This window comes from Apium graveolens, chromosome 2, assembly GCF_009905375.1.
Source record: "Apium graveolens cultivar Ventura chromosome 2, ASM990537v1, whole genome shotgun sequence".
Taxonomy (NCBI): domain Eukaryota; kingdom Viridiplantae; phylum Streptophyta; class Magnoliopsida; order Apiales; family Apiaceae; genus Apium; species Apium graveolens.
In genome coordinates, this window is record NC_133648.1 from 106,844,036 (window position 1) to 106,871,392 (window position 27,357).

The window sequence follows — 27,357 nt, forward strand, 5'->3', positions numbered from 1 at the left end:
ATTATACAAACAATAAGTTAGCACATTTATTTTTTAACAAAAACATTATTATGTAATATTCTAAAATTAAAAGATTTTTGGTAACTTTACTCAAACCTATCCCATCACCTTTAATATCGTCTAGTACTACACTTTGTGTTTCGTTTGTTAAATGTAGTTCAGTGTTTTGGCAAAACAAATACGATAAGTTTGATATAACCAATGATGTAACTCAATGTTAGTTTTGTTTACCATCTTCTTTAGATTGTTTAATTAAAATGACTATTCTCATTAATTTACATTTTTTAATTAGGCGTACATGAATTTATCTACAAAGAGTACTTTATCTATATGTTTAATTTTATATTCTTAATGATTTATATTAAGTGGTTCAACCGCAAACTAAACTGTAATATTTGCAAATTCACAATCGTAAATGATGCGGTTAACCGTAATCGTGTTATCGTAAACGCGATTGCGGATGACGATTTTATAAAATTATTATTCACGGTTTGGTTCGACTTTTTATTCCAAAATCGATCCGACCCAAACAAAATCCCCCTTGTAATGTAGGTGTAGACCTCTTTTTGCGTAAAAACCTAGAGGGCAATGGCGCTAACTTTACATGGTGGAAACTCGAAAGTACAATTGCAGTTTTCCTTTGTGAAACAAAGAAATGGTAGATCAAATGTAGATTTAGAAACGCCTCTCGGAATTTGGATGTATATTATTCTTATCAACGATCACCGGATGTCACAGAAGAGAGGCCAGAGGTGGCCATGATCCCCTAAATTTGTGATAATATTTACGGATGAATATATAATTTTAGAAAAAAATGATATTATATTTATATTTATGGGCTGAGTTCTATGGAGTCCACCTTTTTATCGAAGTCCTCGGAGTCCATCTACGTTCTGCAAATAAAATATATTGTAAAACGTGTTATTTTGCAAAACATGTTACACAAATAGCATAACTTCAACAAAATCATGCAAATCTCATATATTTACGGTACAATATGTATGTTCTGCAATATGTTCTGCAACATGAACATTTATGTTCTGCAAACTAAACATGTTTTGTAGAATATATATTTTTGCAATGTTCTGCTTGTAAAATGTATGCAATCTACAAGATTTTTGATAGAATAATGATGTTTGTCGAAAAATAATATGTTTTGCAATATTTTAAGCTATATTTTACTTGCAGAACATATATGGACTCCGAGGACTCCAATTAAAGGTGGACTCCATAGAACTTTACTCTTATATTTATATATATATATAATATTTGGCCCCTATAAAAAATATTTTAGCCCCTACAAATATAAATTAAGTGTATTAGAATTCACTAATTAATTCGTTAGACCAAGTCAAAAATTAAAATTTGATAAAAATATACATATATGTATACTTATTTATTTAGAAAATTTTAATTTTGCAAAGAATTCCCTAATGATTTGTACGTCGTTTGGTAAATTGAAGAAAAGTAAAGTTCTATCATAAAAACAATTACAAGTATTTTTGGGTAATTGTTTAAATGAATACGAAAAAAAAAAATTGACCCCTCCCTGCCAGATTTTTTCCTGCATACTAAGTTTGAGACATGAATAAATTTATTGGATTATCAGGGCATGCCTAAATTCATTGCAACAGTGATTCCTAGACATTCTGTTTAAAATGAATCTCTAGACTCTACAAATATGTGGCAAGAGGCAATGAGAGCCTTTCTTGACATCCTACATCAACTCTTTTCTAGATGCTAACATTTCCAGCACCTTAAAACATCCAAAATGCGCTGATTGAAGCTGGCGTTATAGACATTATAAAATCAACTGTTCCTCTAAATGCTGATGTTTACAACTCGCCTAATACTAATAACCCCGTTCCTTGTTTACAACTCGCCTAATACCAATAACCCCGTTCCTTCTGCCGGCAGGTTTAGGCAAGACATACTTGGCCAGATGACCCAAATTCTCCAATTTCTATCCCCAAAACAAATTAACCCCCCTTTTACAGTAAACATATATCTTTTCCTTGGTTCTTTATGGCAATGACCTTTGTTGACGAAGAAATTTGGTAGCAACAAAGTTTGAGGTTCGTAGCCGGAAACAAGATCTGTAATGGTGGTTCTTCGTCGGAAAACGTGAACAGTAATCGTCGGATTTTATGAACAGTGTTTGGTGTTTGTGATTATTGGTGGCTGAGATTACTTAGTGTTAGTGGTGGCTCATTTGCGCTCTCGCTTCTGAACCCTTGCAATTTGCCTATGTATCCCTATTTATAGGGAATCAAGCCAACATAGTTCTTGGGGAACAAGAAACCTAACGGGCTTAGATCTCTTGTCCTGAGGCCCAGTAGGAAACCTACGGGAAATCGTCTTCTACTAGCTTTAGGAATGTCTGCCGATGAGGCCCAACCACAAAGGCCCAAGGTTCGTCTAAGGCTTCGAGTCTTCACGGATAAGGCATCTCCCTGGCTAAGGTTAACCCTCTGCTACCAGCTGTTTCTTTAATCTGTGGACGTAGGTATAGCCGTGGTTCACCCCAAATGTTGGATGCATCCTTGTCCCCCGGATAAGGAACCCCTACCAGATTGTAGGACAAGTGATCCCAAGATTTTGGGTGTAAAGTGCAGGATACTCTGAAGTCTCCCGACGAGGACACCCGTTGACTACAGAGACAGATCTCTCAAAGCACACACCAGAGTTCACCCCACATCTCCAATGAGGACACTCATTGACTACAGGAGGAGACCTTCTGTCCAGGCATACCCCTGGAGGCCGATGACCGCTGACACCGCCTTCCTGTGGTTACATTACATGAAGGAGTTCTTCAATAGAGTACCTGCAACAAACACGTTAGTAATAATAATCTCCTTCTTCTTTGAATCATCCAAAGAATCCATCCAAGTAACCATATTTAAGCCTCATCCAAGCCATCCTTCTTCTTAGGGCGCGCCATAAGACCTTCCATTGATAAGGGCCAACTTGAACAGAATCATTCCAAGTATCTTTTTTATCATAAGGGCGCGCCCCTTCTTTCATAAGAGGGCGCGTCTTATCTTTCAAGTCAACTGTTAAGAGTTTATGCCATACATTTAGGCGCGTCCACCTGGAATATACAGGGCGCGCCTTCTTCCTTTTTATCTAAAGAGAGCTTATCTTATCTTTTCCTTAATTTTAGATACAAATTTTCCAATTAGGCCCAATTGACCCGACTTTAACTCGAACAATATCCATGCCAAATTTTGGGTATTACAACTACCCCACAAATTCCATATGCTATTGAAATAGGATTGGAATTTTTATCTTCATTTAAAATTAACATAAACTCATTTATAATTAATATCATTTTACAGGGCGAGCGTTCAAAAGGGCGCGCCTTCAGAACCCAAAGTATCTCCTTCATGATTAATATAAACACATTCTTTTTACCTTTATTCAAAATTTGTATAACTCTGCGAGAGGACGCGCCTTCAACAGGGCGCGTCCTTAGGATCCCGAACGGTTCGAAACATGGTTCCCCTTCTTTCTCGGGAATCGTGATCGACGTGATTGATTTGATTTGATGAGATTGACAGATGTCTCACATCTATTTTAACTATAAATACAAGCAACCTTTCATTATTTTACTTTTTACCTTTACTCTTTCATTTCTTTCTATTGAAGAATTGGAACCGTCGGCGACTTAAAGCTTCAGCCACTCAGTTCTTCAACTTTTCTCAACCCTTCTCTGGTTAAATTTTTAGGTAGTCACAAAGGTACATAAATCCTTCTTCTTTTTAGGTTTTTGCTGAGAAATTAGTGATGCATATGATAAAAAACCGTTTGTTTTCTTGCACATAGATGTTCTTAATATGTATGTAATGGTATATGTATCTATGTATATATATTTGTATATATTTGGATTTTGTAATTTAGATCCGTAATCTTGGGATTTTGAATATCAAATTTATATTCGCAGAATTTCAAGCTTTATTCTGAAATAATTTACACCCAAATTCGAATTTAGGACACGCCTATTAATTCCCACAATATTATCGTACTGCGTAATTTATCTAGAGCGCGCCACCTCGTTTTCGTTATCACTTGTTATAACCTTTATATTTTTAACGCAGTTGCACCTTCTCTTTCTTTTCATTTCAGCATTTAGTATTGTGATACAAACCTCGGGGTGCGTCCTTCCCTGAAGGTGTGCCTTCTATCTTATTATTCTTTATCTTATTTTTTTTCTTTTTGGACGCGCCCTCAATGGATTTTTGCTTTCCTTTTGATAGCTGAGAGACGAGGGTGCATCATCCCCTTTTTATCCATTCAAATATTTCTGCACTAGGCTAGGAATCTATTCTCCTCCACCCATCTCCTTCAAAGCGGCCCTCCCGGACGCGCATAGGACTCCCGAGTTTCTAGAGCAAGAGGCGCGCCTTTTTCAGGAGTTTAAAGAAGGCGAGATAATGGCTGACTCTTCAAATGATTCTTTGGACAATATTCCTTTAGCTCGAAGGAAAGGAAAGCATAAGCTAGTCCAAAAAGAGAGGTCCCCAACCCCTATCGATACAGAATTTGATGATGATGATTGGTTAGAGGGGTTTAACGCAGATAGGTACAGAAGCACTGAGATTGGAGTTAATGTTGGTGCAGGTCCATCTAAAGTTTCTTATCAATTTCTTCGAGTCTATCTCCTCAACCATCCCAGGGCGCGCCTACGTCCCCTACTTCTGATGGCGCGCCTAATGAAGATTCTCCTGAACTGAAAGAAGAAACGAATTTCTTTGACGAGGACACCTATCAATTCTCAAACTCTCTTGAACCCTCACCCATTCCTTTTAAACATTGGGAAGTCTCTGATAGTGAGGTAGACTTTGATTGGAGCAAATATGAACCATGCACTGAAGCAGTGAAGAAGCGCTTCAGGAAAGAAAAAGGCAAGTTATTTTGCGTAGGCTTGTCCTCATCATGTTCAGATGAACAGCTAGAGTGGCTAATGGACTTTTATGACATGGAAGGTAAATGAGTGGCTAATGGACTTTTATGACATGGAAGGTAAATGGGCGCGCCCTCTGAGCATGATGCATCCCCATATCTTCAACTATAGAAGGAACTTCAGAATCCCCAGAATGGTCATAAGTTCAAAGCTGGTATCTTTAGGTGTGGGCGCGCCTCTCCATCCTTCCTTGAGGAATGTGATTGAGTTATATGATTTGGCACCCCTTTAGCTATCATCCAATAATTACAAATATGTCTTGGCTTTGTACATTCTGTATATGGACTTAAATTTCCCTGCACCTACCATGAAAGAGGTGAGTCATTTCTTTAGTCTTCGCAAGTCTGACCATGGCTATTAGTACTTAGTAGTGGATAAGCAGCACAACAAGAAGGGCATTTCTTCCGGGAAGGTTAGCCATGAGAAAAGCTGGAAAGAAAATTTCTTCTACTTATATGATATTCCCAGGGTCAGAATCCAATTTAACACAGAACCAAGTAAGGGTGCGCCCTCACTTTCTTCTCGTTAATTTTTTGGTTTTCCCTACTTCTTACATTTTAAATATTATTACTTAATATTTTTTAGACAAAAATATGTACGCGAGCTAGAGGGCACGCCTAGGGCTCGTGCAGAGGCTATTCTTAAAATAAGCGTAGAAAGATGGAATCTGAAGACCTTGGTCACAAGATCCAATCTAATGCGAGTGGGTATTCTCTCCAACCATGTTGGAACCAAACATAAATATGTCGAGTTCAGGAAAGGCGTCCCCATCACACGAGCTATGGAAGTCGATAGCGAAAAGGAGGGAGATGAGGAAGAGTACGAAGATAGCACTGCCCCGAATGAACCCCCAATAGGTTTGAATAGTTCTAGTACCTGTCTGGACGTGCCTTCCCTTTAGGGCGCGCCCTTTTTAATTTTCTTCATTTGCCATTGCTTTAGCTTTTTACTTATCCATATATTGCTTGCTGTTAGAGGTGGCCAATCGGGCGGGTTTGAACCGCTCATTCGGGACCGGCACATATAAAAGCCCAATTTTATTCGGCCCGATTCGGGTCAGTTTAAACCCGCACAATTCGTTTAAACTGGAGTGTCGGTCACGAATACGAAATCAAAAACCCGAGACTGAACCCGGCCCGCACGAACCGCATAGCCCGGAACGGCCCGCAAACACTAACAACCATCACCTCTGTATGGCTTCATTACCTACCCCTCCACTATTATTTAATTGTACATTTTATAGTTTATTTATTTAAGCTATATATGTTTTAAATTTTTCTAATTCTTATATTTGCAATATTGTTATTAATGTACTTTTATTTTGTCATTATTATTCTTATCATTCTATTAATAATATTTCGATAACATGTATATTCTTTTATAATTTTTATTATTCTTATTATTATCACTATTATTATTAGTATTATGTTGATATTATTTTATTACATATATTAAATATGTATTCTTCTGTTATTTTTTGTTATTCAATATGTATACAGTATTAAACATGCTACTCCTACCTAAATCAAAAATTAATTATTTTAAACCCCGCCTGCAAACAAGACACGTAAGTCAGTGTCATTTAAGCCGATTCTTTTTTTATTTGAAAGATTAATGCAAGCCCGCTCAGTTAAGCTCGCACGAGCTCGCGAGTCTTAGTGTCGGTTATGAGTTACCATTTCCCGATTCAAATTCGGCCCGGGCCCGGTTCGTTACTTCTGTGTGTCGGGTCAGTGTTGATGTTTCGAGTGTCTAACCCGTGATCAACCCGGCCCGAACCCCACGGACCGCCCGAGTGGCCGGCTCTACTTGTTGTACTTTATTCGCCTTGCATTTACATTTATCTGCTATTTTTACGTATTGTTTTGCATATCATAGAGTAAAAGTATATCATCATAAAGTATTCGTTATTTCCTTATCGGTCATTTTTCAGTTGGATGGGCTCGCCATATACTCTGGGCACACCTTTTGCTGCTTTTACTAATACTCTTAATATGTTTTATGTATAAATGGCTCCTCCTGGAATTCCCAAGTCCCTTGGGGCGCGCCCTAGCGACAAGCCTAAGGTGCGTTTACAGAAGAAAGATTCGTCAAAAGCTCAGTCCTCCATTCAAGCTACTGCTCCCATCCCTTAGACCACTCATATCGCAAAAAGGATAGTAGTAGACCTGACAGAAGGTCGAGGCACGTCCAAGAAATCACGGACAAAGGGCACGCCGTCCAGCTCTGAATCCTTAGCGCTTAACCACCTCGGCCCTATGGCTTCTCTATATATGACAGACGAGGAGGTCAAGCAACGGCAGGCCATGAGTCTTGAGGATTCTACCAAGGCCTCTGTTAGAGCTTCCTGCCAAATTATGTTCCACTCCACCCAAGCTGTGGACAAGATTCTGGAGGAGAGGGCGCGCCTGGAGAGGCTTTAGGGAGATAACAACATTCTCCAGAACAACCTCAAAGACAAAGACCTCCTCCACTCCAAGGATATCAAGGAAAAAGACTCGCAGATCTCTTATCTCAAAGGAGAAGTGGAAAACTTGATTTCTCAACTTGACATCACCCAAAAAAGGCTGAATTTCTTCATACAGAGCTTGCAGAGGTAAACTTAGGGTGGAGCATCTTGAGGACCACGAGAAGAATGGCTGGATGGAGGAGAGTAGTAACAGATGACGTCTTTGCCAATGGTTTCCATTTCTACAGGGTTGGGTTCGTAGAGAACGACTATGGATACATTTTTGAAAAGTTTAGCGAGGAAACTGTTATTGAGATGGCGGAGTTCAAAAAGGAATTTGCTGAAGAGATTCGAGAAAAGAGGATCGAGAGGACACGCCCTCTAATGAGGTAGGGACGCACCCGATGCTGATCAGTCTGATCCCCTTCAAGCAAATTCTCCAAACAATGATACACAGGGTGCGCCCTGATCTTCTTTTTCTTAAATTCTATTTAAACTCAGTTCCTTAATACTTCAGGGTGCCAGCCCTCTTTTGAAGCTTATCAAAGTTGTAATACTAAGTATTCTGTTACTTTTTGTGTTTGCTTTGATTATGATAATCATATGCTTTTCATCTTTAATTTCCTTTTGCAAGTGAAATTTTCCAAGTCACAAATATATAGGGCGCCTCCACCATCAGGGTGCGCCTCTTCCTTTGAGCTGTAGGTAAATTCATAGTATAATAGTCTTTATTTAGATCATTCTTTAAAGGACGTGTTCTTTAAGGGTTACCTGGTCCTTTTACCCATTATAAATAAAAATGGACTTCTATTTTCCAAACCATATTAATATTATGCCATAATTGTTCTTTCTAAGTCCTTTCTTTCTGCTTTGTATGAAAATATTTTGGACATAAGTCAAGTGTGTATATGGGCATTTCCTGACATAGGTCGCGCCCTGAAACCCTTATTCATGATTCATTTTGTGAATAATTTTCATAAGTAAATCTGATTGAAGCGCTTCTACCCGTAAGGAGCGCCTTTAGCCCTAGCAAGTATTTCATGTTTAGATCAGGATTTTTCCTAAGGTATCATTCAAAGGGTGCGCCTTGATTTATTCTAAGGCATCACTTTAGAGTATTACAAGTATATCATCATAATGAAAGTACCTTATAGTAAAGGTTTTCACAAGTCATGATTATTAAGGCATTCCCAACAGCGGGATGCGCCCTGTCCCTTTAAAAACATAAGTACTGCATTATAGGCGCGCCTTCCCCTACTTAAGGCGCGTCAGTTAAACAAAAAATTAAAACAAGTTTTTCTTTTATTGATAATGCACTCTAGTGTGAAAATTACACCAGTCCCATGGCTATTATGCCCTATGGGGGAATTATTTGAAAATTTTTCATAATCTCTGAAATATATAGCTATGCATACTACCCCCGTAGACTAGGAGGAATTTATCTGTTACTAGTCTATTATATAAGTTCTATCATAGAAATAAGGGGGCCAAAGTCGCGCCCTACTGATAGTACTTTCGCAAGTGCTCCGCATTTCAAGCTCGAGGAATAAGTTTTCTGTCCAGGTCCTCCAAGCGATAATTCATTTCCAAAGTATAGCTTTGACCCTGTATGGTCCTTCCCAATTAGCTCCAAGCACTCCATGTTGAGCTATTTTGGTATTTGGCATGACCTTTCGTAAAACAAGATCTCCCACCTTATAAGGCACATATATTTTACCTTCTTTTTAAAATACCTTCAATTCTCTACTGATATGCAGCAAGTTTCAACAGAGAATTCATTATGGCTTCGTCCAGCAAATCCAAGTATAGCCTTTGATTGACCTCTGCATCTTCCTCAACGAATAAATCCCTTCGCTATGATCCAGCGCCCACTTCCACGAGAATCATAGCCTCATACCCGTAGGTTAGCATAAAAGGGGACTCGACCGTAGTTGACCTTGGAGTTGTATTATAAGACCAAAGGACCATTGGTAGCTGCTATGGCCAATCTCCTTTCTTTTCTTCCAGCTTGGCCTTTAAGGTATGGTTAATGATCTTGTTTATGGCCTCAGTCTGGCCATTACTCTGTGGATGATAGACTGCAGCGAAATCCTTCTTGATGTTCAAGTATTCACAAAGCTTCCTCAATTTTTTGCTATCAAATTGCTTCCCACTGTCAGATATGAGTTTATACGGAATACCAAATCTGCAGACTATGGAATTGAAGATGAAATCTTCTATTTTCTTAGCTGTTATTGGGCCAGCGGCATAACTTCTGCCCACTTTATAAAATAGTCAACAGCTGCCACAACATATTTCACACACCCCCCATTGGCCTTAGGAAGTTCCCCAATGAGGTCAATCCACCACATAACGAAAGACCAAGGATTTTCCAACGAAGTTATGGATGTTGTTGGGGCATTAGAATAATTAGCAAATCATTGGCAATGATCACATGCCTAACAAACTTGAAAGCATCCTCTTTCATGGTTGGCCAATAATATCCTTGTCTAAGGAATTTTAATGCCAATGAACCACCCACCGAGTGGTTACCACAAATACCTTCATGCACTTCCCTAAGAATATAATGTCCCTCTTCTAGATCTACACATCGCAGAAGTGGTTGGTTAAATCCTTTTCTATACAACACCCCATCATATTCAACATACTTCGCAGCCTGATAACGAAGACATCGAGCCTGTAGCTTGTCTACAGATAAAGTTCCCGTACGGATATAGTTGTGAATCGGGGTCATCCAAGTCTCCTGTGGAACCTCTTGCATCTAAAATACACTTATTTCTGAATACTTGGGATTTCCTGAATCCCCAAAGGAATATGTTCTAGCTACACGCTGTTCATCTGCGAGCCCATTTTTGCCAAGGCATCCGCATTGCTATTTTCTTCTCTTGGCATGCCTTCCAGCTTGACATTACCAAACCTTTGGAGTAAACGCTGCACAAATCTCATGTATAACTCAGTTCGAGGGCCTCGGGCCTAGAACCCTCTATTGACTTGATTTACTACTAACTCTGAGTCGCTCCGAGCTATCAAATTCACAACTCCTACTTCCAAAGCTATCTTCAGACCATTGATTAGGGCTTCATATTCAGCGTCATTGTTGGTGACATAAAACTTGAAGTGAATGGCACTTATCAAATGATGACCCTCCGGGGTAATCAAAACAATCCGGCTTCTGCTCCGTTATTATTCACAGCCCCATCGAAATATAGAATCCACCAAGGGTGGGGGAACTCTTCTTTCACTTTTTCAGGGGCATTTCCCTGTGATGAAGGTTCTGCCAACACTATAGCCTTCTCATCTACCTCGGAATCGAAATCAAGTATGAAATCATCCAACGCCTACCCCTTAATTGCTGTGCGAGGGCAATATTCCGGATCGAATTATCCCAACTCTACTGCCCACTTTAGCATTCTTCCTGATGATTCTGGCTTATGTAAGATATGCCTCAGAGGATAATCGGTGCAGACCTCTATCCGATGAGCTTGGAAGACTGGCATTAGCTTTCAGGCTGCAAGGATGAGGGCATATACCAACTTTTCCATGCTAGTGTATCTAGTCTATGCATCCAACAATCTCTTACTCACATAATACACCGGTGACTGGTTACCCTCTTCCTCTCTCACCAACGCTGCACTGATGGAATATTCTGAGACCGCCAAGTAGAGAAACAGTGTTTCCCCATCCTCTGGCTTCGCCAACATAGGAGGATTCCCCAACTATTCTTTGATCTTCTAAAAAGCCTCCTCACAGTCCTAGGTCCATATGAAATCTTTTCCCATGCCTTTTATTGCCTTAAAGTATTCCTTACATCTATCCAAAGACTTTGAAATAAATTGATTCAATGTTGCAATTCTTCCCGTTAAACTCTGTACTTGCTTGATGCTAGTGGGAGATTTCATGTCAAGCAGTGCTTTGATTTTTGCAGGATTTGCCTCAATTCCTCAGTGGTTTACCATGAATCCCAAGAAATTCCGTGACTCCACGCCAAATACATATTTCTGAGGATTCAGCTTCATTTTGTACTTTCTCGGAATGTGGAACATTTTAGCCAAATCTGCTATATGATCCTCCGCTTTCTTGGATTTCACCAATATATCGTCCATATATACCTCCATTATTTCCCGTTTGCCTCTTAAACATCCTATTACCAGCCTTTGGTAAATTGCCCCAGCATTGATTAGACCAAATGGCATCCCGATGTAGCAATAGAGACCTCTGTCAGTGATGAAGGATGTGTGCTCTTGGTCAGGTTCATACACGGGAATTTGATTGTAGCCAGAGTACGCTTCCATGAAACTTAGCAAAGCATGTACTGCCGCAGCATCAACCAGCTGATCAATTCTTGGCAAAGGGAAGTTATCCTTTGGGTAAGCTTTGTTTAGATCTGTGAAGTCCATATAAATTCTCCATTTCCCATTAGGTTTTTCACTAACAGCGAATTCACCAACTATTCTGGGTAAAAAGATTCTCTGATTAGTCCGACATCCAAGAGTCTATCCACTTCATCTGCAAGGCTACATCCCTTTCTTCACTTATAGACCTGCGCTTTTGTCGAATCCCTTTATGTTTGGGATCGATATTCAATCGGTGGCACATGACTTTTGGATGAATTCCAACCATATTTGAGTGGCTCCATGCAAATACATCAAGATTTGCCAAGAGAAATATTGAAAGTCTTTCATTCAGCCTCAAATTTAACTGAGATCTAATCCTCAGAACTTTTCTTGGATTCTTCTCGACGATTCAAATTTCAATCGTATCCTCCACAGCCCTATTTTCTCTGCGGGCATCGGAATCCGTGGATCCAAATCGAACTGATTGTAATCCTCATCACTTTGTTTAAAAGGCGCATCCTCTAGAGGAGGATCATCGACTTCTTTTCCGAAAGAAGGCACTCCCTGCATAACAGGGGCATCAACTTCTTTAGAGTTTTGAATGGGAGAAGGAGCGCCCTGAGGTACGGGGGTATCAACTTCTTCTGAAACTTTTGGTGATAAGGGTGCGCCCTCAGGAAGAGGGGCATCCAACTTATACACAGTTTTCTCAAGGCTTTGCAAAACATCAATTCTCCCCTCGAGCCGTTCCCAATTGAAATTTCCTTGGATTATATTGTTTGGGGGCTTTTCTTCTTCCAACATTTCAACCCTGAGATTTTCTTCTAAGAACAACGTTGCTGAAAACAACTTGGCGGAGTATTAATTTTCTTGTTCAACATAATAACGGACACGAATCTCCTCGATTGGTTGTTCGATACTTCCTTCTAGTTCATCATCTGAGGCATCTCCAACTTGGACATCCTTTCTTCTAAAACCCCTCATAGCATGTCGGTAACATTCTCGGGAGTCATATTGAGAGCCTTTTATGCTGTCAACCCCATTCGGGGTTGAAAGTTAGATAGTGAGATCGTGGATTGAAGTGATGACCCTTATTTCCCTGAGAAAAGGTCGTCCCAGCAACACATTGTAGGATGATTCCCGATTTAGGACCTTAAACTCGAGCCTCTTTGTTACGGGCAACAGACTTTCTCCCATGATGCACGACAATCGAATTGATCTCATGACTCTAACTCATTCACCAGAAAAACCATAGACCCAAGAATCCTCCCCTGACATATCTCGATCAGGTAAACCCATCTTCTTATAGGTGTTGTAGTAAAGGATGTTTGTCGTCCATTATCCACGAAGGCTCTGTAGATGTTTTTAGTTCCGATCTGGAGAAAAATATCCAAAGCATCATTGTGGGGATGATGTACCCACCTAGAACCTGCCTCTATGAAGGTGATATCCATTGATTCTCCCTTGAATATTTTGGGTGGTCGAGTCTCCACCCTGTGGATGTCAGTCAATGGTCGAAACCGGGCTTCTCCTCCGTATCTTGCCAAGGATCGATTATTACATGCCATTCCGGGATCTCCTCCAAATATTGCTCGGATACTACCGTCCCTGACAAACTTATTTTCCTTCACGGTCTCGTTGTTAGAGCCGCGAGGAGTACGTCTGCCCTTCTCCTTTACCTTGTCAGAACCATTTTTGTGTTTCCTTACTTCATTTACCACTCATTCGCCAAGATACCCTTCTTTGATCAGAGTTTTAATCTCATATTTCAACTGTCGGCATTCATGGGTGTTATGTCCGGATGATTCATGAAACTCACAATATTTCTTCATGTCCTTACTTTTCCAAGATGGCAGAGCTTATGGCTTCCTGAAAAGTCCTCTATTTTTATTCACTTTAAAGATTTGTTCAACCGATGCGGCCAAAGGGGTGTACCCACTAGTTCTATTGTCATAACTTGAGGGAGGGCTCCATTCCCTCCGCACGGTTGTGGCATTCACCCGATTTGGGCTTCGACTATTTATTCGATATCTCGAGTGCTCTACCCCTCTAGCTTATTTGTGAGGCCGGTTGGACCTCTTCTAAAGATTTTTTTTGGCCTTAAATGATTCTGTCAAGGCCAAAACATCTGCCATAGTATCCGGATCATTTCCTTACAAGTGCTTCCAGAAGTCTGAACCAACCCTCAATCCTGCTATCAAGAAAATTTTCAAGGCTTCGTCTGAGGCCCCTCTCACGCCAGTAGACACTGCATTGAACCTTTTGAAGTAAGATGTTAGACTTTAATTCTCCCTATGTTTAACATTGGCCAAAGTCGTAACTGATGGAGCGTATCTTACAGATGCTTGGACCTTTGTCAAGAATAAAGTTTTCATCTGATCCCAGGAAGTGATTACTCCAGGTCCAAGCTTTTGGAACCATTGCTGAGCGCTTTCTCTAAAAGTCGCGGCCAAAAGTCTACATCTAGCCAAGTCCGGAACTTGGTATACATCCATCTCTATGTTAAATCGTCCCAGAAATTCTACAGGATCTGAACTTCCATGGAACCGCAAATCACTAGTAGTGTTAAGTTATCCAGCCGGTAATTGAGCCTCCCTTACTGCCGTGGAGAACGGGGAGGGAATCTCAATTATTGTTGTTATCCTTCCTTCTTCCCAGTGATCAAGTAGTTTTTTCAGGTCATCCACATTGAAAGTGCCCACTCCTGGGATGGTTTGCACATTAGGCTGCAAATTCTGAGGTTGAGGCGAAGCGGCACTATTTGGTTCCCACTCGGAGGAGCCAATTGCTGATTAGTGTTCTGAGCCTCAGTTTGTCCTCCTCCCGGTATAATTGGTATTTCCTGATTTCGCCTTTGATTCCCTTCCAGAGTTCCATCTTGTCCTCGGTCGCAGCCATCCAGAATGTCGCGGTCATAAGTTTGCATATCTCTTTGACCGTTTCCTCCCATACGATCATCGCCTTTGGTTTGATTGTTCCAATGATCGTCACGATAGTTGGTACGACGATTGTCGTCCAAGTATCTGTCACGGCCTTGGCCCCTCCTCTCCATTGGGACCTTTTCCAGCGGTCACTTCCACAGTTTCGACCATACATATCCATCGATCCATGGGGAGGAGCTCTCTCATGGTCGCAGCGCCGCTCCTGATTATCCGTAGGATTCAGGGGCACACACGTTAAACCATGGGGCATCGCATCTCCGTGATCGGAATCTCTCTGCCATTCAAAAAGTAACATTCGCAAATTATCATCTCCCAGATGGATCCCCAAACAATCTTTCAGAGTAGCAAAACCTCGTTGCTCATTAGCTGGCATAGACTCCGCTTGTCACCGCTCCTCTAGAGTACGTCTAGACCGGTGTGGATGAGTCACAACTCGGTTATCAGCATGTGGCACTTCTCTCCCATCAATATCTTCATCGACGAGTTCAACGATTAGGGATGTGTCGTTGGAGTAATTCAAGCGGCGCGGGGTGATTGACACATGCCCACCTTCAGTTCGGCCATGACAGGCCAATACATCTCTCTCAGACATGGGGGTTTTGCCAAGTACATGGACAGGACGATTGTGACGAAGGCCTCTTCGGGTCTTGCGTCGCTCTACTGTGCTCAGCCTTGAATCGAGTCCATTCAGAGCATCACCCATGCCGTACATTTGCTCCAGCAAATCAGCGTTATCAGAACTGATGTTTGACCCCCAACATCTGGAGTGGGGCGATCAATCGTAGGCGGAACATAAGGTTCAGCGCGGCCATAGCCATGATCAGACTCTTCTTTAGAACTTCCATGATAAAAACTTCCATCACGATATTGAGACATCTTTCCTCCTAGATGCAGATCTTGATTAGCCCCTCCTTCTAGTGCCAATTTATTGACGGAGGAATTTGGTAGCAACAAAGTTTGAGGTTCGTAGCCGGAAATAAGATCTGTGATAGTGCTTATTCGCCGTTGCTTATTCTCCGTAAAACGTGAACAGTAATCGTCGAATTTTATAAACAGTATTTGGTGTTTGTGATTATTGGTGGATGAGATTGCTCAAGGTTAGTGGTGGCTCCTTGCGCTCTCACTTCTGACCTCTTGCAATTTGCCTACGTATCCCTATTAATAAAAAATTAAGCCAACATAATTCTTGGGGAACAAGAAACCTAACGGGCTTAGATCTCTTGTGCCGAGGCCTAGTAGGAAACCTATTGGAAACCATCTTCTACTAGCTTTAGGAATGTCCGCCAATGAGGCACAACCACAAAGGCCTAAGGCTCGTCCAAGGCTTCGAGACTTCAAGGATAAGGCATCTCCCTGGCCCCTGGCCAAGGATAACCCTCCACTACCAGATGTTTCTCTAATCCGTGGACGCAGGTATAGTCGTGGTTTACCCCAAATATTGGACGCATCCTTATCACCAGGATAAGGAACCCCTACCAGATTGCAGGACAATTGATTCCAAGATTTTGGATGCAAAGTGCAAGATACTCTGAAATCTCCCAACGAGGATAATTGTTGACTACAGAGACAGAGCTCCCAAAGCACACACCAGAGTTCACTCCACATCCTCAATTAGGACACTCATTGACAACAGGAGGATGCCTTGTGTCCGTGCATACCCATGGAGGTATCTGACCGCGGACACCGCCTTCCTGTGGTTGCATTACAGGAAGGAGTTATTCAATAGAGTACCTGCAGCAAATACGTTAGTAATAATAATCTTCTACTTTCTTGAATCATCCCAAAGCACACACCAGAATTCACCCCACATCCCCAATGAGGACACTCATTGACTATAGGAGGAGGCCTTCTGTCCATGCATACCCCTGGAGGTCTCTGACCGTGGACACCGCCTTCAAGTGGTTGCATTATAGGAAGGAGTTCTTCAATAGAGTACCTGCAGCAAATATATTAGCAACAATAATTTTCTTCTTCCTTGAATCATCCCAAAGCACACACCAGAGTTCACCTCACATCCCCAATGAGGGCACTCATTGACTACATGAGGAGGCCTTCTGTCCATGCATACCCCTGGAGGTCTCTGACCGCAGACACTGCCTACTTGTGGTTACATTACAGGAAGGAGTTCTTCAATAAAGTACCTGCAACAAATACGTTAGTAATAATAATCTTCTCCTTCCTTGAATCATCCAAAAAAAATCCATTCAAGTAGCCATATTGAAACCTCGTCCAAGCCATCCTTCTTCTTAGGTCGCGCCCTAAGACCTTCCATTTATAAAGGCCAACTCGAACTAAATCATTCCAAGTCTCTTTTTCATCACAAGGGCGCGCCCCTTCTTTCATAAGATAGCGTGTCTTATCTTTCAAGTCAACAGTTAAGAGTTCCTGCCATACATTTGGGTGCGTTCACCTGAAATATACAGGGCGCGCCTTATTCCTTTTTAGCCAAAAAGAGCTTATCTTATTTTTTTTTCTTAAGTTTAGATACAAATTTTCCAATTAGGCCCAATTAACCCGGTTTTAACCCGAACAATATCTATGCCAAATTTTGGGCATACCAATATAGAGAACTACTTGGCCTCTGTAAATCGGTATTTAAGTTTTATTTATTGTAATTACTAGTTGGTAACTCGTGCGAAGCACGGGCCCAGAATTAAAAATAATAATATCACATTATTATTTTCATAAAACTGAAACTAATAATATATGCAAAATACAGATCTAAATATAATAGATAAAATGTTGTTAAAATATGTAGTTAAAAAAATCAAAGTTAAATGTAACTCTAAAATTTCACCGTATAATTCTAGTTATGCATTCACCTAATTATTTACTTATGCAAATCTGACATGTTAACTTACTAATACGATTATTTTAAAGTAAACTGATGCTTGGATGTTCAATAACAAATAAAAATTGAAGGAAAATAAAATTTACAGAGAGTAGAAGTTAATTTTTGTCAGTAGAGATTTTATTACATAAAATTTTAAAAATAGTTATATAAATTTTTAGTGAGTACCAGGACGAGACTAAAAATATCGATTTAATATTTTTAGAGAATTATTCATAATCTGTGTGAAACACGAATTAAATTTAATATATTAATATAAAATATTAAATTGTTACTTGCAAAAAATAGTTATGTGGTTAAAAAGAATTGAATCAGTGATGAAATTTTCTAATATAATTCTAATTTTGCATTGTTTTACTTGATATAGAAATCTAATATATTAATTTTATTTTTATTAAACGAATTGTATCTCTATCTTACGAACCAAATATCTGTTTTTTAGATAATTTAATATTAATTAATATTATTTGATAATTATCTTATAATAAGCTTTTTCAATATAGTTTATTTATTATTACCTAATTATCGATAAAAATTAATTTTACAAATTAAAAGTAAATAGATGTTATTAAACTTAATTTAATATTACTTAATATAATCTAAATACAACCCATAAATTTGTTATTGTTAAAATATATTTTTAATTTTAAGTAAATAAACATTGTGATGGACAGTAACAAATATGATCGTTAAATTAACAATTTTCAGTTTAAAAGTTAATAAATATTATTAAAGTCATTTGCTATTATTTAATTATTCTTAAAATAATATTATCCAATGTAAAAGTAAACTGACACTAGGATTGACAGTAACTAATTGAAAATAAAGTTTACAGAGAGAATAGAAGTCAACTCGTGTTAATAGTTTACTTTGCAGTTTGTAATTTTTGAAAATAAAAGTAAATATATGTTATTATACTTAATTTAACGTAATTTAATAATTTTTTAATATAATTTATCAATAAATAAAATTTACAGAAAATATAAGTCAATTCGTATTAATAATTTACTTAATAATTTACAAAGAAAACAAAATTTACAAAGAATGAAAACCGATTTGTGTTAAAAACAAAATTTATAGAGAAAAAAAGTTAACTTATTTTTAACTTATGTCAGGTAAATATCAAAATTTGGTATTTTGGTAAGTGTACTCTGTAATAATAAAAAAACATGTACTAATGAGGAAAAAGGACAGGCGTAAAAATGAAGAAAGAATCCAAAGGACAGGATTCCGATTTTCAATAATATTATCATCCATCAATTGACAATTTCGTTTTTTTTTTATCTATCTTCAACCCCGGGAATATTAGTTGCAGGGTCACGACGTGCCTCCCTGCCTGCTGTGCTGTGGATGGGATTGATCACCTTTTCTTCTATGAACAAGTGCCCACTTTCAATCCACATGTTTAATGGTACCTCCGGTAAAACCAAACTCAGTGTCAAAAGTTCAAGAAAGTTCCAAAATCCAAGCAACTTGTGGATTTTACCTTCATTGATTAATTTTGCAAAAAAAATTCTCATTCGCTCTCAGATATTTAAGATCCGCGTACATCTTGTTTTCATACCTTGGCATATTTCAAGTGCCCCATTGCGAAAAATATGTTTGATTTAGTTTCTACTAATTCGAAACTTCTCAATTTTAAGGGCAAATTCAATAATGATCCAAAAATTCAAATTTAGGGCAAATTACCCCAAATTTCATTTCAACAGTAATCCAAATGGTGATCCAAATTTGAATCAGTGAACAGTAGTGATCCAATCGCTTGATTTAATATAAAATAATAATTTTGTTATTTGTAGTTTATGAGATTTTAAATTGATTTTTGATTATTTAATTATATATTTAATAATATAATATAATTAATAATTAACAAATTTTATTTTTAAAATAAAACTTAAAATAATGTGAAAACGTAATTTCATTAAAATTTAAAAATAAAAAAATAAAGAGACACATATTGCACTTAGAAATGCATTAATTGAGCATTTGTGGGAAGAATATACTAATTCGGAAAATTAGTGTATATCAATAATATTTTGTATGTTAATTTTTGCAATAAACGTGTTTTTCGTGAATTAAGTGCACAATTTTAATATTTTTATTTGTATTAATTTTTTTTGATTTAATTAATTTATGAAATATTATATAAACTGTTAATAATGATTAAATAATAAATTTAAGATAAAATTGCTTAATATGATATTTATATATTATTATATATAAAAAGTAATTTGCATCAAATATTTGGATCAAACTAGTAGAAATTTGGATCATCACGAGATGGCCTAAGATCAAACTGTAAATAGTTGCTCACATACTACATCAAAATATGCAAATTTACCATAGGTAGAAGTACTATATCATACTATAGTAACCACATTACATGACTGTCTATTACAATATCTATCCTTCATGCGACTAAGGGATGCTAAAAACAACTTTAATGGTGATTATATATATATATATATATATAATAAAGATGGGAAAATTAATGAGCATTAGAGGATGAAAGAACTGACATGGTTCTCATCTCCAGGACTTTCTTGTGGGAATTGGAATGCATACAGCTCACAAAAGTTGGACTTTTTGCTGGCCTGTACTCAGGCAGCAACCTGCCTGATTTGTACCTCACTCCACATGCATTACACAGTGTTTTTGGTCCTGATGGTCCTGATCTCCATTGTGGGGTATTTTGTGACATACAATGGCTGCACCTCCTTGGACTTGGCTGCTGTTGCTGCCCTTTTAGACCACCTTCAAAACTGCCCATTACTTGCTCTACATCAATCATATTCATATTCCCCTCTTTTGCAATGTATTTCCCCTCATTCTTGGGGAAAATGGGTTCACTGTCAGCCAACCAGTAGGCCTGGTGGAGCAAAGGAGGGTCAGGGCTTTCACTTTCGACACGATTAGACCATCCAATGCTTTTTCGGGCATCTTTACATGGAACTCTGCTTCTTTTGCTTCTTGCCTTCCCTGGTACAACAAACTCATTGTGCAAGATAGCTGATGTTGATGAACAAGCTGTGGTTCCAGGGGTTTTCAGTACTGGCCTTGTAGCTGGTTGTTGTTCTATGACAGTGCTTGAGTTTTGTTGAATAGAGTGTAAGGGTAATGTTGTTGAAGGAGGAGGGGGTAAGCAGTTCCCAGAGGTAGATAAACAGTCTTCAACAAACATTGATAGCCATTCCAAGTTAATATCCTCTTCTTGCATCTATTCATTTTGCCATATCCATCAAGAAAAAGAGATTCATTAGTTCATCTAATGTTACCGAAATATTACACCGAGACAGAACACAAATATAGGCAACAAGAGCCCTTTTTAAGGACAAAATCAATACTATTAAATAAGGGTTTTAGACAACAAGGTTTTAGATTTGATTCAAAGTTTATGTTCATATAACATAACAAGGGTGAGTGAGTAAGACAGTAACACATTCTTAATCTTCACATAATTTAAAAACATGCACATAAACAAGAAAAGTAGTTATTGAGCATATATATAATACGAGATGGAAAAAGAACACATAAACATATGTTACCATAATGTTGCCGGAAAAAAGATCATCTAAGCTGGCAGGAGTAGTGCAAGAGGAAGAGAAAGGGTGCCGGGGCTCATGTTCCGATGGTAAGTCGCCGGAAAGTGTAACGTTTCGGCACATATCCATACTGAGAGAGAGTGGGGGCTAACTTTGAGCTAGGCGTTTGCTAAGTGTGACCCCCTTTGTTGTGTCGGCAAATAAAGATACTAAAAACATGAACACTGATATTTACTCAATAATGTGCGTTGTATGTATATTCACGACAACCAGTATTTGTACCGTTTGGGTCATATTTTTTGGAAAGTTAATGATTGTTGATAAATGTAAAAATTGAATAACTTGAGACCATAACGATTAGGTCAGCTTACCGAATGAGGTGAAATTTGAGTAATATTTCTCGAGTAGTAAAATATGACAAGTGTAATAATAATAGTAGTCCCGTAGCTGTAGTAATACTAATAGTAAGATATAAAAAGCTTGCTACTCCTTCCGTCCCTAAAAATATTTTTTGTTTATATTGAACATGTTTTTCAGTGCACATTTTTAATTATTAATATTTTTAATTTTGTATTAGTATTAAATATAAAAATTCATTAAATTAAAGTACTTATAAATACGAATCCAACAAAACCACTCGTAACTATGTTTGATATTATAAATTATAAGTAAATCAATAATCAATCGTTTATCATGAATAATACAAAAATTTAAAAAGGAAATAATATTTTGGGACGGAGGGAGTAATAAAATATATAGGTACAGGTGTAGCGGGCCTATCCCAGTCTTTGGCCCTCACAGACTGGCAGTCGCAGTCCTCCTGCAACCCCATTGTCCCTGGTAAGTGGTAATTAAACCTTGCATGAAAGTGACTGGATAGTCGGCATAGCCTTGTACACGTGACCTCCCTCACTTCCCTTATCATCTAATATTTCATTCATTTTTGCCCCCACTCACTTGTTAATTCCTTGGTTTTGTTCAGTTTATGAACCGACCATTGTGAAAGAAGATGAAGGCCAACCGAGATTTAAAAAAAAAAAAAAGATATGAAAAACATGAAAATTAGAAACAAGTAGTTTGATTCCAAAAACCAAATCATATACTTATGAGTTCTATTTCCGCTTCTCATACCCCGCGACCCAAAACTATATACCCCAGCCAATCCTCATCCACCGATCTGATAAGGATCAGACGGGCAATATACTTCAAAAGTTCTTTTCCTCACTACCATTAGCCCAACTCAAATGAGTTCCTAAACACCAATTCCCTGATTAACCTGACTTGTGTAATGAATAAAGGAGAGCGTCTCATTTATTTCAAACCTGGGCAAGTTCTAACTTTGTATTTTTAACTCAACATTAAGATTTCTTCCACACAACAAAAAAAAGGTTGATATAAATCATGTTATTGTTCGTTCATGCTAACTATGAAATGTCTCTAATAAACTTGTATAGTCCACCAGAAAAAAAAAACTTTACATCTTCAAAACATAAAATCCATTTTACAGAAATGGAAGCACAAAAAGAAAATCTAAGGCCAGCCAAGTTAATTGTCGTAGCTGGTTCATCAGGCCACCCTGGTAAATGCAGTTCAAAGCTCTTCACGATCATTGATGTTTCATCAAGCTCAAATCTGGCAAATAAATATGGGAAGTTTCAGCCGCATAACAATAAGCAAGATAACTTGCAGTTAATAATTTGATGGAGAAGAATTCAAGATTAAAGAGTAAGAAATTAAATTCATACCACTGCTGATTCTTCCTGAACTCTGTAAGAACAGGGTATATGTTCTCAAACGCTGTGTAAGTTTCTTCTCTCACCTGTGTATATACTAGGCCAGATGGCAAGAATGTAAGCCTTGAGAACAATCAAGATCTACAATTGTGTGTTTAATAATTAGTATTCATTGTGTGCATCACCTTTGCTCCAGTAAGAACAATTTTGCCTGATACAAAGATGAGAAGCACTATCTTGGGTTGCTTCATACGATAGATCAACCCGGGAAATAGTTCTGGTTCATACTGCACCAACACAAGCACAGCAACCGTTAATTAGCTGTGACAATAGGGTTGAATTATGTCTTCCCCTTTATTAAAGAATATTCTGAGACTGTTAAACTTACACTAGAAAAGGCACCGTGCGAATATGCAAGACCTTCAAGCCTGATGGGGAATTTCACATCACAGGAACCAACAATATTTTGTATCTTAAAGTCCTGTCATATCGATTATAATATTGGGACCCCAACAAGATAACAAATCTCCAACTTACAAACTGAAGTTTATAAAACACAATATATTCAATAATACAGTTTCTGTATTAAGATAGTTTGCATGCTTTCTAAAGACACACACAGAGGGAGAGATGATACCTTAAATTTGGCTGGAAACCCGAGCTTTTGAATAATTCGTGCATACTGGACATAGAGTGTAAACATTACATTTAAAAATCTCCAAGTAACTTGATCTTAAAAGCTTTAATACTTAAAAAAGAAAGTCACATTCATAACAATAAATAGTTAAAACTGAAATCAGTTTTTTTATAGACTGAACATGCAGCTTAACGATTTCATTACATTTAATACAAATAGCCGGGCACCAAGCACCAAAAACAAGTTAATATCAAATCTCTAACCTTCCTTGCAGCCAGTTTTGATTGTTGTTCGCTCTTTGCTCCAGTGCAAACCTAAAAGCAACACCACAAATATATTATGAGAAAAGGCTTAAGTTAGTACATTCTAGAAGATATTAGAGGCCAGCACTTCCTTCAACCATAACAATATACAACTAAGCCAGAGACAAAAACAGAAAACGCCCAACTTTTTAGATTGCAAAGCACAATTTAATTTGACTGTATTAAAAGCGATATATAATATAAATCGGTACAAATCGGGACATCATCAATGATTCAATATGGAAACCTTAATGTGGTGAAATTTATAGTATTGAACAAGTTAAAGAATGAGAACGATTTGCCAAACTTACCATTTTTCCTGAAGCAAATATGAGGGCTGTTGTCTTCGGATCCCTGATTCGCATAATAACAGCAGCGAAACGCTGTATAATCATAAAGAAAACTTAAACTACTAGGTCTCATTAACATAGGATATTACAAAATGCTACATGCATTTCGATAGCTAAAAATATATTAAATCATCCTGAAGTAATATCAAATGGCACAGAAAACATCTATCTTCCTCGATTTTAATTATAAAATGTTAACTAAAATAAGTGCTAACATGAAAATCCATACCTTAGGGTTGTATTCAGCATTTCTTGCTTGCAACGCAATGGCTTTCAAGTCTAACTTGCAATCCAAGTTGACCGTCGAGACTATATTCCTATGAGTAGATAACAGCTAATCAATAATGCATAGTTCAGCTGAATCATTAAAGATTTTGTACCCACATAATGGGGGGACTGGCCAACAGAATAGTAACTTGACACATGGTTTACCATGGTTCAAAAACCAGTTATGCCATTTAGAGAAAGATGTACAAATAAAAGTTGTTACAAGTCCTACTCATTCAATCATGTTACATGAACATTGGACAAAGTCAGCCAAAGCACTCCCCATGATTACAACACAAACAACTCAATGCATCGGGCAAACTGAGCAAACATAGAAACAGATAACAATAATAATTCAATCTATAAAACGTTAATCAAAAGGTCAAAACAAAGAATTGAGCTCCTGAGTTTGATAACATTAACATATTATCCAGAAAATAATCGAAGGAGAAAAATAAACCATATTTTCATATCCTCTAGAAGTATATACACACCCTCAGTAACAAGCAATGAGTCTTGAAGACTAAATTGAGCTTCCAATTTTACCAATATGTCATTAAACCCAAAAATCAAAATCTACTTATTTTACAAACCCGCAATTAGATATGGTATCTTCTTTAATATTCGTGTCTTTGCAAAAAGATTTGATCACAGATTATCTCATCGCCCACAATTCCAATACATATCCCAAAAAGGCAATGATCTTTCTAGTCAATTGTAAAAAAATCAGCTAATTCTTTTCAAAACACATTAAAAAGCGAGAATTCCACACAAATTTAACATTTAGCATATTCCACACGGGTCACACAATCATCACTAGCTTATTAATTTCCCAATCCAAATCGAAAACACAAGACAAAACACCCCGATAACCCTCAATGAATTTACTCGAATCGAACGATCTCGAATAAAAAAGGAGGGGGAAAGGACTTACTGAAGAGTAGGAACAATTCCAGACGGGTGCTTGGAATAATCCACTGGTTGGCTCCCTTCCAAGCCTTGTTCCGCCATATATAATCTCTATATATATAACGTATCTATATATCAATTCAATTCCTACTCTTCACAGAACCTAAATCAACACTTTTCCCCAAATATTATAACACAATTGTTACTCAATTAGATTCAATTAGTCAAAATCAAACCCTAGTTTTATTTATAATTGAAGATGTGAACGTTGGATTTATAGAACGAGAAATTTGAAAAAAGAGTGAATATATAGGAGGAAGAGATCGATGCGAGAGAGATCTGTGTATATATAGGTTTACTTGGGAGAGAGATTACATATATATATATATATATATGAATGAAGAGGAGAGATTGAAAATATACGAGGGAGAGAGATGAGATCTGAAAGAGAGGCAGGGGTAGCGTTCCACCCTTATCTACTTCTCGGGGGTATTTATACTTGGTTACCGGCTACGCGGTTTTTGGGCCGGTCATGGTTTTTGTTGTACCCTGTTGCCTGTTTTGGGCCCAGGCCCAGTCATAATTTTGTTTTACTAATTTGAGAGATATTCATCAATATTGTGCCTTATTTGCTTATTTAAATTATTTTTGAATGATTCGTACGATTTAATGGATATCATGTTATTATTTTGTATTGTTAGTTTATGTGAATGATAACACTTGTTCATTAATAAAAACAATTTACAAAACAAAATTACTAAATAAATTAATTATCAAATTTTGATAAGCTAAGTTGAGTTTAACATCCCATTCAGTTGGCAGACACCTCAGACCTGAAGCACTCAGAAATCAAATACAATGACAGACGAATATTCAAATCGAGAAACACAATTTTATGATATGTTGATAAACAAACATAACTCATATAACAAATCCTCGATTAACGCGAATAATTTGTCCATTAACATGAAAAATTTGTCTACAAAACCAACAACCTTAGTCACACCATCAGGTTCTACCAATTTTCGGACAATCCTCTGCAGTTGTCTTAATTATTTCGTCCGATTTTCTCGCAAAAAAATATTTCAGTTGCAACAGGTCATGGCACAACACAATTGACAATCACACCAGTCCTTCTCATCTGCTTCGCCAAAATCTTCATCATATCTTCTACATCTGCCTTTACTACCACACTACTAATATAGCCCGTGCTTCATACACGTAAATTTCTTACAATATACAAAATTTATTTTAAAAAAAATTAGTGCAATATCGCAAAATTTATCGTACCTTTATATTGTTAAAAAAATGCAAAGATTAATATAGGTGGATGATACTTGAATTAGTATGTTAAAACACATTATTATATTTAATTATTTACTATTATAAAAATGTACATGGCGTAAACTTTAAATTTGTTAAAAAAAATTAAAATTAATTATGTTAGTGAAATTACATCACTAAAACAAATTATGCGTGCAGTACTGTATAATAATTGAAAGACATAAAATTGATAAATTGCTAATAAATATAAATAAAATTTATAATGCTTTATGAATTCCCACCACAAATATTTAATCAACCGGTTAAAAGATCCAATATACAATACCACTGCGCATTTGAAAATACTCTGGTCTTAATATTTTATCAAATATATTGGCAATTTTAAATCATTAAGATCTTTGATGATAACTAATAATTTCACTATGCAAAAAAGCGTTCCATCAAATCCTTGACTGAAACAAAAAACATGATAAGATATTAACAAAAAAAATATATAAACAATATAATTGTAATTTAAAACTAAAAAAATAAATTAAGTTAATATATTTAATATTTAATATTAATATAACATAACTTATAATAAAAACACATTTCTCTCATTATTATTACCACCTCCAAATCATGATTAAGATATATCTTTAATGCAGGAAAATTGGTTATTTCTATTGAGCCTTTTAAAAATATAAAAGTGCAATGATTGTTAATAAGTTATAAATTATTATCTGAAAAATATGAAAGTATAACTGCCTTTACTACTACATAAGTACCATATTCTTGTGTCAATGCATCAACCA

At 37.2% G+C, this 27,357-nt stretch overlaps 2 protein-coding genes across 2 annotated transcripts; both read right to left on the reverse strand.

Annotated features, from left to right (window-relative positions):
• Positions 1–19,840: 19,840 nt before the first annotated feature.
• Positions 19,841–21,336, reverse strand: LOC141707719 (GATA transcription factor 4-like). Its single transcript, XM_074511059.1, has 2 exons — positions 21,085–21,336; positions 19,841–20,756 (listed from the first exon to the last, which is right to left on the reverse strand). The coding sequence occupies exons 1-2, from the start codon at positions 21,208–21,210 to the stop codon at positions 20,028–20,030; spliced, it is 855 nt and encodes a 284-aa protein (XP_074367160.1). The 5' UTR covers positions 21,211–21,336; the 3' UTR covers positions 19,841–20,027.
• A 1,163-nt stretch (positions 21,337–22,499) lies between these two features.
• LOC141707720 (TATA-box-binding protein) lies at positions 22,500–25,737 on the reverse strand. Its single transcript, XM_074511060.1, has 9 exons — positions 25,305–25,737; positions 24,333–24,420; positions 24,065–24,136; positions 23,715–23,765; positions 23,452–23,496; positions 23,203–23,295; positions 23,000–23,101; positions 22,827–22,900; positions 22,500–22,713 (listed from the first exon to the last, which is right to left on the reverse strand). Coding segments are annotated over exons 1-9 (603 nt in total). The 5' UTR covers positions 25,382–25,737; the 3' UTR covers positions 22,500–22,712.
• Between the last annotated feature and the right edge of the window lie 1,620 nt (positions 25,738–27,357).

Bases quoted from the DNA above. Each gene is read 5' to 3' on its own strand.
- LOC141707720 (XM_074511060.1), bottom strand. From the start codon at position 25,381: ATGGCGGAACAAGGCTTGGAAGGGAGCCAACCAGTGGATTATTCCAAG. The intron at 23,497-23,714 runs GTTAGAGATTTG...CTCTATGTCCAG, and splicing joins CAAAACTGGCTGCAAGGAAG to TATGCACGAATTATTCAAAA. The intron at 23,296-23,451 runs GTATCATCTCTC...TCGATATGACAG, and splicing joins GGTTTCCAGCCAAATTTAAG to GACTTTAAGATACAAAATAT.
- LOC141707719 (XM_074511059.1), bottom strand. From the start codon at position 21,210: ATGGATATGTGCCGAAACGTTACACTTTCCGGCGACTTACCATCGGAA. The intron at 20,757-21,084 runs GTAACATATGTT...CAAAATGAATAG, and splicing joins TTTTTTCCGGCAACATTATG to ATGCAAGAAGAGGATATTAA.